This window comes from Salvelinus fontinalis, chromosome 25, assembly GCF_029448725.1.
Source record: "Salvelinus fontinalis isolate EN_2023a chromosome 25, ASM2944872v1, whole genome shotgun sequence".
NCBI classification, from domain to species: domain Eukaryota; kingdom Metazoa; phylum Chordata; class Actinopteri; order Salmoniformes; family Salmonidae; genus Salvelinus; species Salvelinus fontinalis.
Window position 1 is genome coordinate 15302307 of NC_074689.1, and position 10700 is coordinate 15313006.

Below are 10700 nucleotides of genomic sequence, written 5' to 3' on the forward strand. Positions count from 1 at the left end.
GGACACATGTTGGTGGGTAGCCTAATGATACATATACCATGTAGAATAAAAGCCAAATCGCATAGTTGCATAAATGATTTATTTAGGCTGCATAATTCTCTATTCTTGGCAATCCCATGCAAATGTAATTTTTATTATGGGCCCTGTAATGAATAAGTTAAGGATGTGACCAATATCAGTTTTTGAAAGAAATGTTGTACCAGAAGATACGATATCCATAAAAGGATGCGTAAAAGGATGTCACGACGGCACACCCTTACATGCGAAGTTTCCTATAGGCTCTATTTAAAACGACAAGGTCCATCAGAAAACACTTTTTGTGTCTCTGTGGATGTGTCCTGGCTTTTGACAAATGGCAACTGGGAAAAAACAACCCCGAACAAAAGGGTCTGCCGGACAATAGAAGAATGGCCCAATGCCCTGAGCGCGCATACCAGTGTTTTCACAGGCTCCGGGCTTCGTCAATCACACCCACATGTGATTTGCATAAAGGAGTGGACTATAAAATCCGACATTGGTCTACTGCAGAGTTCTCGCTGGGGTAGTACTGTTCGGAGGTTTCATCACACACTGAAGTGGAAGTCCAGTTTGAGAGAAGGCATTTACACAGCTTTTTTGAAGAAAGAAGAAACCTTAGGGACCAAAGGATTACAATATGAACCGGACAACCAACAGGCAAACCACCTCTTCATCCTCTTACAAGAGGATGTTCGGCGGCGAAGGACGGCCTGGTGTCGGGATGGCTCGGTCCACCTTGTCTAGCCGCCAGTACTCGAGCCCGGTGCGCTCCTCTCGGATGTCCTACAGCGTCTCCTCCGCTCCGCCGAGCATCTACGCCTCCAAGAATGTCCGACTTCGCAGCAGCGCCCCGATGCCCCGGCTCTCATCGGACACGGTGGACTTCGCCCTGTCCGATGCCATCAACTCGGAGTTCAAAGCCAACCGGACCAACGAGAAGGCGGAGATGCAGCACCTCAATGACAGGTTCGCCAGCTACATCGACAAAGTGCGCTTTCTGGAGCAGCAAAACAAGATCCTGTTAGCGGAGCTGGAGCAGATAAAGGGCAAAGGCGCGTCCCGTATCGGGGATCTGTACGAGGATGAGATGAGGGATCTGCGGAGGCAGGTGGACCAGCTCACCAATGAGAAAGCCCATGTCGAAGTGGACCGGGACAACCTGGGAGAGGACATCGAGAGGCTCAGAGAGAAGTAGGCAACGAATGAATTACATTTTCTAAATGCCCCCCCCCCCCCCCCCCATCTCTGAAGCACTATGAACTATTAATGCACTACACGTCCCTTTTCAGTGTTTGTTCCACCAGACCATTGTTAGAATACATTCATTAATTCCCCAAAAAATGTTTCTCTTGGCAACGGCCCATGCATTCTTTGGTTCTTTGTAAAGCCATTAGCCCACAGCCCCAGAACTACACGCAGATTAAGGGCTTTTAAGCGCTTTTCACTGTCATAGCTTTAACTGTTTTGTTCAAGGCCTGGATGCAGTTTTGCACGGAACATATTATGCAATCACGAAATACTTAAATGAGCTCATTCTTCCAATGGCAACTTTCCATTGGACTATTTTAGCTGTTTTTAAAGAAAGGGGAACGATTTTCCTTTCTTGCACTTCCAATAATCACATATGGCAAAGAATGCATATAACGTTGTAGCCGATTGCAAAGAGTAAGTTATTGGTGAAAGTAACCTCAGATAAAAGACTCAAGATGTTATGGTGATATTAGTCGAACTCAAGAGTAGCTCTACAGCCTTCCATACTCCAGGACTTCCTTACCAAATGTGGGTGTGGCAATTGAAATGCATTATATAATACTCTCCAATGCTATTCTCAGGCTCCAAGATGAGATGATCCAGAAAGAGGAAGCAGAGCACAACCTGCAGAGCTTCAGACAGGTATGGTAGAAAGTCCCATTCACAGTATCCCTGCATTCTATTCATTCTTCATCTAAAAAAATTGTAAAAACAACAAACATTATTTTTATACATGTGTGACACCATATTTTATTTTCCACAGTAAACTACATAGTCCTGTTCATTTCATACTGAGTACTTGTGATTGTTTTTTCCTACTAAAGCATGTCTTTTGAAATGTGAAGATAAACTTCATGCCTGATGAAGTTGCTTTGCGTGGTAGCGTAGGTCCCATGTAGAGATGTTTCACCTCCAGTGACAATCTCTCGTGGAACAGCCAGCCATGTTGGGTGTGTTGCAACCAACTCCATTTGACCAAGTTATTTTGACACGAGTGTGTATGTATGTAATTGTAAGATGCAGGGCTCCATTGCAAACGAGACATTGGTCTCAGTGGCACGCCCTGGTAAAATAAAAATGTTTTTGCTGTTCACTCAGAGGGAAATATGTGCAGTTTATAATAGAATGATTGTGCCTTTCCACTGATGCTGGCTACTCAAGTGTTACTCTAGACATTTTAGAAGGTATTTAGATCAAATCTCCATTGGTTTTCATTAATTTGGTGGCGTTGCAGTGAGGAGCAGCTTTGTTACTGAGGACCTTGGTGGTTATTGATCCTCTTTCACCTCAGTGGCCTCCCCATTCAGAATGCAGTCCCATTCAAATGAGCAATACAACTTTGTTGCAGAGAACATGAAATCAAGTGCAGCTCCCTGATAACATATACACAACCTAATCCCTGTTCTTAGAATTATGTTTACACCTCATCCTTATCAAGATGCCATTTTCTAGCCTACATTGCTTTTTTTATCCCTTTGTTCTCCCCTTGGGGAATTGCCAGTGTAACACTTAGTGGGGTGAGGTTGTCAAATATAATGTTACTTGAACCCAGCTGTTGAAACGTTTGTCAGAACGGAACAGAGGAAGGTCCACAGCAGCTCTCCTCCATCCAGGCCCGGTCTGGTCCGGGCCAGCCACCGTGTCACTGTCTGTTTTAAACACAGAGCTCAATGGACAGCTTTGTCCCAGTTGGAAATTATGGCAGGAAAGCTGATTCTCCAATGCCATTGTTTCTGTTGTTGATGAGGCGATGGAGAGGTGGGTTAAATGACAAAGCAAGCTGTTGTCTGGGTGGGCGGTACCAGTGGCGGGGAGGAGGGGTGGGTGAGCGGCACTGACTGACCTCAGCACACTGGTCGGCCGGCAGGCAGCAGACACACAGACAGTGTTTGTTCAAGTACATCTGGCGCTGGCAACAAGGGCTCTCCAGATCCGGGCCAGAGGGTGACAGAGCGGAAACCAGAGGCCAGCAATCTATGTGTCCAGCAGTAAGATACTTATGCTGGAAAGACTTAGAAATTGAGCTTTATTGACATGAGGCTGATTTTTTGCACAAAAAAAATTGAATTTAAAAAATATATTTTATCTGATTCCTGACTGATTATTTTCCCCCAGTAACTACGCTGATTGTTCACTTATTCTTCATTAGGGATTTTAAATAGAGGAAATGACAGCTTCTGTGTGATTTAATCACATGGTGTTGCTGGAAGTTTGGCTCAAGATGTTCAGCACTGACAGGCCTTCAAGATGTGAAAAATATGTGTTTAATACAATGCATTATACAGAAGTTACCTGAGACATAGTAAGGAGACCATGTCTCTGGATTTGGAAAATTGATTAAAAGGTATTTTATATAATATATTAATTTCCAAAATGCCATATACACACTTCGCATTTTTGTTTTTTCATCAAATGATTGCTTCATGTGTGTGCAACAAAATAAAAATTATATATTTAATAGATTTTAGGTGTATGAAAATATAAATATTTTTGGGTTGCAAAATGCTATATAGCCATTGTTTACATGACATGGAATGTTTGTATCCTGTACTTTTGACTCTGTGGTTGTCACACCTAGCTATTGATCTTAAGATGAATGCACTTAGTGTAAATCTCTTTGAAAAAGACCACCTGCTAAATGACTCATGACTTTATTGAATTATAACAAATTGTCATGTGTATAATTTGTACATTTCTTTATTAAAAATTTAGTTGTTACATTTGACTGAACTTGTCTTTGCGAGTGAGGTGGATATAGCATTTTGATATGACATAACCCTCAAGTGATTTCAAACAAATACATGGCATTGAACAAACCCATCTCATGATTAGATAAACATTTTTTTTCACTATATCTAATAATTTAAAGAGCAAAGGCTAATTTACCAATATTTGTGAAAATTTGTAGCTTTTTTGGCATGAAACTCTTCATATGCCATTTAGACTCTTATCCAAACATTTTATGTACAGGTGGTCCCAGGTTTGAACCCACTATCCTGGCATTGCAAGTGCCATGCTCTACCAATTGCGCTACAGTGGCCCATTTATGCCATGTGGACCACTATTTTCTGCAATGCCACTGTATGGGATCTAGAATGTGATGTAGAACTTTGTGCTAAATGTTTCCTGTGTGTAGGATGTGGACAATGCCTCCCTTGCTCGTCTGGACCTGGAGAGGAAGGTGGAGTCTCTTCAGGAGGAAATCCTCTTCCTCAGGAAGCTGCATGACGAGGTGAGACTGAGTGGTTAACACCTGCCCCTCCAACCTTACCTGACACCCACACCTGTCCCAATGGATAGTTAGTGTTTATTAGGACGCTGAATGACCAGGTCATCTGATGTCTGTTGGGACAGATGAGAGGTGTCAGGTGACCATGGTGTTGTCACTTAACAGTCTGTCCATCTAACCTTACACCCCCACCTGTGCCAAGTTCGGACAGTCTGTGTCCGGCCACCTCCGCCATCACCAAGGCCTAAGAGGATCATGGTATTGGCCTGGCCAGCAGGGTCATTGCCATGGTGATTACACACTCAGCGGATCGGAAGTCTGAGAATTACTGTCTAGAGGATAAATGCATGGCAGGTGGAGCAAAGACTTAGATCAAGGAGGAAAACCCCCCACACAGGAAGTTCAACAGCAAAATCAATTTGAAAAATCCCTTTTGAAGGGATTTGGCTGAATATGTTGGTTTACATCAAGTTACCCAACAACCCATCTACATTGAGTATACTGTAACAAACACCTGTGACCACGGTACATTATTGGACGTTAGCCAGTGAGGTAACCTTCTGATCTAAGATCAGTATTGTAACCGGCCTCCTCTTTTATCCACTCTGTAGGAGGTTGCTGAGCTGCAGGCACAGATCCAGGATCAGCATATCCAGATCGATATGGATGTGGCCAAGCCTGATTTGACAGCTGCCCTAAGGGACGTGCGTGTGCAGTACGAGACCTTGGCCAGCAGGAACCTCCAGGAGTCTGAAGACTGGTACAAGTCCAAGGTCAGTACCCCCTCACTCACATTATGGCTGTGTCCCAAATGGCTTTGGTCGAAAGTAGTGCACTGAATGGGGGTGCTATTTGGGATGCATCTGTGTCCCCCTCACACTGTCTGTCCTCTACCTGTCGTTCAATCCCTCACACTGGCTTCGTGTCTCTTTGGCCCCATCTGTCACTAATCACAATGAAAGTTTATACTTTGAGAGGACGTAGTAGGCTAGTCTCTTGCTATGGAGCTGAACAACATCAGGCTTTTAAATCTTTGAAGATTGATTGCAAATGCTCTTTAGTTAACTGTTTTACGAATCCAAAGCTGTCCTACCATGACAAAGCACAGTAGCAGTTCTGGTGTGCAGTTGCAGCAGTGATCGTTCTAGGGATGACAGAGTAGAAATGTCTAACAGGGCTATTCCTTGTAGGATTAGCTTTTCAGTTTCCTAACAGGCCAGATGGTGCTGTAGGGCTCAGTGGATTGAGTGGACAGCTGACCACTCATTGAGTCAATGACAATGGTCTGGGTGAGCGCAGGGTGCATTGCTCTAAAACATATTGATCTTTTCAATGGAAAACTAAATGGAAACATTTGAGGACAATGCATATTGGATAAAAGGTAATACAAAGTGGTTTCTCTAATGCTGTAAAAGTGTTTTCAGAGAGCGAGAGACAAATTGCCTGTTTCACGTTAAGGCTAAACGTCTGGGTTAACAGCCAGGGTGAGAGGCTGAGCGTTCAGCTTTTAATCTCAGGGTTCAGGAGTAGAGCAGAGTTTTCTCACAAGTCCCTCTCTCTTGCTCACGCTCACCTTCTGTCTATATCCCCTTGCCTCTGAGACTCCCACACATCAATTAAGGCTAATTAAAAAGCCTTTTAATCTTTAATGAAAACTAACAAGGCCTCTCTGCCCGCTCTCTTTCGCTCTCCCATCTATCTTTATCTCTCCCCACCCCCCTCAGTTTGCTGACCTGTCGGAGGCTGCGAACCGTAACACCGATGCCATCCGGCAGGCCAAGCAGGAGGCTAACGAGTACAGGCGTCAGGTACAGGCCCTAACCTGTGAGGTGGACTCTCTCAAAGGAACTGTAAGTACTTCCGGTGCAACCACTATCCCTGTTCACTTCCTCTATTGACTGACTTGTTCCTTTCAGCTCCTAGTGGAGCAAAGGGCCTCACTAGTGAGTGTCCAGCAAACCCTACGTCTCACTCCAGAGAATGTAGTGTACTACTAGAGTGAGGAGTACTGGCAGAACATCTCCTGTGCTGAGTCAGATGAAATGCAACTTTAATGAAATGAGTGGTTGAATGCCGAAAAATAGACTAGCAAAACCACCTCGGCTGACTGGGTGTCCTCCCAAGACTTGATTTGAACAACCCAGATGCAATACCATGTTAACGGAATTCCTGGAAGTGTCCTTGCAGAGAATTTTGAAATGTACTACAGTGTAGCATCTCTTTACCTCAGACAATGACCTGTCTTGTTGGAGCTAGTCCCTGACTCTACTATATGTTTACTTGGACTCCTACAGCCACATCTCAGGGAAACCTATGTATGAGAGCATAGCGTAATTTAACCTGAGACAATCAGTCATCTCTTATCAACCTATGATGTGTAGAATGAGTCCATGGAGCGTCAGATGAGGGAGCTGGAGGAGAGCTTTGGCTGCGAGGCTAATAACTTCCAAGACACCATCTCTCGCCTGGAGGATGACATCAGGAACATGAAGGATGAGATGGCCCGTCACCTCAGAGAGTACCAGGACCTTCTCAACGTCAAGATGGCCCTGGACATAGAGATCGCCACCTACAGGAAGCTGCTGGAGGGAGAAGAGAGCAGGTGAGGTCATGATGATGGACAGAGATGCCTACCAAGCTGCTGGAGGGAGAGGGGAGCAGGTGACATAAGCAGAGAAAGTAGAAAGAGGGCAGAGAATGAGGGAGTAGAGTTAATGAGGGGGGAAAGGGGGAGGTGTGTGTATGTATATAGGGAAATATATTTGCCTGTGTTTGTCCACAATACGTGTATTTTGGAGTTTATGGTGGCTTATACAAGAGACAGATGAGTCAAGACTGAAACAAACAGGTTTTATCTTGTGTTCTCCTCTGGACTAGATAAGCGTATTAAACGGGCCTGTAAGGAAGATTAGTGTTTCTGTGGTTTGCATGCCAGTTTCTCATCTTCAGACGTCTAGCTGTGTCTAATGCGCTTTTCCTTCTCTCCTACCCCCTCTGTCTCTTTATCCCTCCTAGAATCACCACTCCCATGCCCAACTTCTCATCATTTAACTTGAGAGGTAGGTTCCCTTTATAGCTTTAGAACAGAGCACTACCTCCTGTGGAAATGTGTTACTCATGAGGATATACTTAACACTAGCTTGACAACTTCACCAGAGAACCAGCAGCACTATCCTCGTATAACCTCCGAGTGATGCAGCTGAGCCTTTGAATTATTGATAGATGGGACTCAGAAAGTCCTTTTCAAAGAGATATTATGTAATGGAATGTGACCGCTTATATGGTGACATAAAGGTGTATGCAATAATTAAATTCAGTTTTGACAAGAACGGTTAATCATATGGTGTTGTATTGAGTGGAACATTTTAATATCATTTTATCCAAGTTGCACTCTATTCAATATTTTGTCTTCTTGCAGAATCCATGCTGGAGGCAAGACCAATGATTGACAACCTGTCAAAGAAGGTTGTGATCAAGACCATTGAAACTAGAGATGGTCATGTAAGTACTAGACATTACATCAGTGAAGGCTGAGTTTGAAGTCTGTCCGTTCGACTTTAATGTTAGACATAAGTCCACTGAGGCCTGACACTAAGACAACATAAAGGCACATACATTCTTATGACAGGTTATAATGCATTATACCTGTAAGCTGCAAGTAAAGTGTTGCCATACTCACTATAACCCTCCCCCTCATCAGGTGATCAATGAGTCCACCCAGAACCATGATGACTTGGAGTGAACATCACATTGCATGTCTCTATTGAGAAGAGAAAATAGTTAGCAGCAGCATACTGGGGGGGTAAAACACTGTCGGGGATGAGGAGAAAGCAAAATGGGATATTTCTGTTTGTGTGTAAAACTAAACAAACAGCTTTGAAAGTGCCTTTTTGACACGTTGGGGTACTTGCTGATCTGGTAGGGTTGTTGCTAGGTAGGATAGCCACTGTTTAGAGGAGATGAAACCAGCTTTACTGAATGTTTCTGTTTGACCACAGACACTGGGCAAGTCTCAAATGACACTTATTTTTTTCTATGTTATAGTGCTCTACTTTTTATAGGGCTCTAGTGAAAAGTAGTGCACTAAGGGAATAGGGTGTCATTTGTGATGCAACCACTTAGTCTAGTTTACACTTGAGCTGTTAGACTTAGACCATAGCAACACTTTGAGCAATGGCTGTTTTTTTTCTATTCTAATTTACCAAAATCATGGAAAGGATTGAAGCACTGTTTCATGTACACAAACAAGACCAACACCAAACTGTCAATGCTTCTGTAAGTCAATAAAGCTTTGAGGAAAATAAAATGTATTCTGGGGTGTCTTGAATTATACTTTTTTTCTTTGAGTTTAATGGCCAAAGTACTCGTACTTAGTGTTTAATTCCTTCTCCCTGTAAATTCTGTTTAATTCAAATTCCAGGTCAGTCTCAATTCCTATGTTAGGTAAATTCCAATTAATTTCCCAAGTCAATATTATCACTGACAATTCCTCATTCAATTCCCTCAGGCTTTCAAGCTGATCATGTCAGTGTTCAGACAGCCTAGCTACACTGGAAATTTAGAAAAGTTGAAATGGTTTAAAACAAATCCTGCAGTCAATATTTGATACTAAGTGCATTAATTCCATCATGGGAAATGTAAAATATGGAATTCCAAAGGTTAAATGTTTTTTCAAATCCAATTCAGTCTAATTTCAATTCCATAACTTGAATTAAACAAATTCTACACTTCATGAGTGAATTGGGGTCAATTTCAATTCAACACTGCTAGTATGCTATGTTTATTGATATATTTATCAACTATAAAGTTCAAACTTGGACTTAAACACTATCATAACCTCAGAGCTCTCTCTACACAATTGTCCTCTTGGTAATTATCAAGTCATCTGTTTCCTCTGCCTATCCCCTGGCCCTCTACAATGGAGGAAGTGACAGAGCATTATCAAAAAGTGACAGCGTAATGTCAGGTCCTGCTAACTCGCACGAAGGCAACCTCTCAAACCCTGCTCTCTCTACAACCCCAGACAACCGCATGAGCGAGCTAAATACAGCTTGGTAGAGTCGTCATTCTACCTTGAGTTCTCATGCATTTGGTAGGTAATGTAATGGTCACGAGGAATTCACTATACATTAAGTGCAAGATGCAGCTTAGCAATAAGGTGGGGGAAATGAGCACAACCATGGTCTCTACTCTCTACTAGGATGCTAACAAACATTGAACCTCTTTCAAGCTCATGTTTCTAACTTCCTCACTCTAACCTTTGTCCCTTTGCACCAATCACAAGAAAGCTGGATCAAGAGCTCAGTCCCTTGATAGTCCCTCTGACCTCTATTTGGGGGTAACATTCCTGTGAGTATTCTGGGACCGAGACAGCCAAATACCCAAAAGGGTGCTGTTTCGGGTCAGTGGGTTAGATCTGTTTTCAGACTGCTTCATTCCCACTGGTGATGCTGTCTTGGTATCAGGGCATTTAGAGAGCTAATTTAAGCCCTATTCTCTACATAGCCTGGACATAAGTCCACATACCCAAATGGCACGCTATGCCTTTAACCAAGGCCCATATGGCTCTTGTCAAAAAGTAGTGCAGATAGTCTACAATCTGTAGTTCCTGAGTATATTTCCTGTCTTTGACTACCTCCTAGTGGAAAACGCTGTGTAAAAGCACACTCGCACCTAAGTCATTCATATTCATCCCTCTAAACATGTTAGCGCTGCTCACATAATCCATGCATCCACCCACTTTATTCTATGGTCATTTTTGTAGTAGCCTCCCACTGGGCACAGCCATTAGTTCGTCTAGTTTTGATTTACGTGAATTCAAGGTGAAATCAACAAAACATTTCACCATGTCATTGGATTTAGGTTCAAATGTGTGTAGAAAAAATATTAAATTCCCTTAGGTTGACTTTTTGCAAATCCAATCACTTTTCCATGTTGATTCAATGTCATCACATGTATTCTTTCGGGCTTAAATGACGTGGAAACACATTGATTCAACCAGTTTTTACTTGTGGTCGGGAAAGGCATAAAGGCACATTCCTGTTGCCAGTACGTCTCCGCACATTATCATACTGTTGCATATTTATCAACCGATAGTTTTTATACGGTGAAACAGTAAGTTTATTGTAGCCTAAAACTTTTAAAAGAGAATTGTTTGTTGCCACTGGACATCCACAAATTAATACATACCATACGAAATGTA

At 42.8% G+C, this 10700-nt stretch overlaps 1 protein-coding gene across 1 annotated transcript; it reads left to right on the forward strand.

Moving 5' to 3' along the window:
* The first annotated feature begins 508 nt into the window (after positions 1-508).
* On the forward strand, positions 509-8804 carry vim (vimentin). The gene is made up of 9 exons (XM_055881371.1): positions 509-1209; positions 1851-1911; positions 4406-4501; positions 5110-5271; positions 6223-6348; positions 6880-7100; positions 7514-7557; positions 7917-7999; positions 8199-8804. Exons 1-9 carry the CDS (start codon positions 656-658, stop codon positions 8238-8240), a joined length of 1389 nt encoding a protein of 462 aa, XP_055737346.1. The 5' UTR covers positions 509-655; the 3' UTR covers positions 8241-8804.
* The last annotated feature ends 1896 nt before the right edge of the window (positions 8805-10700 follow it).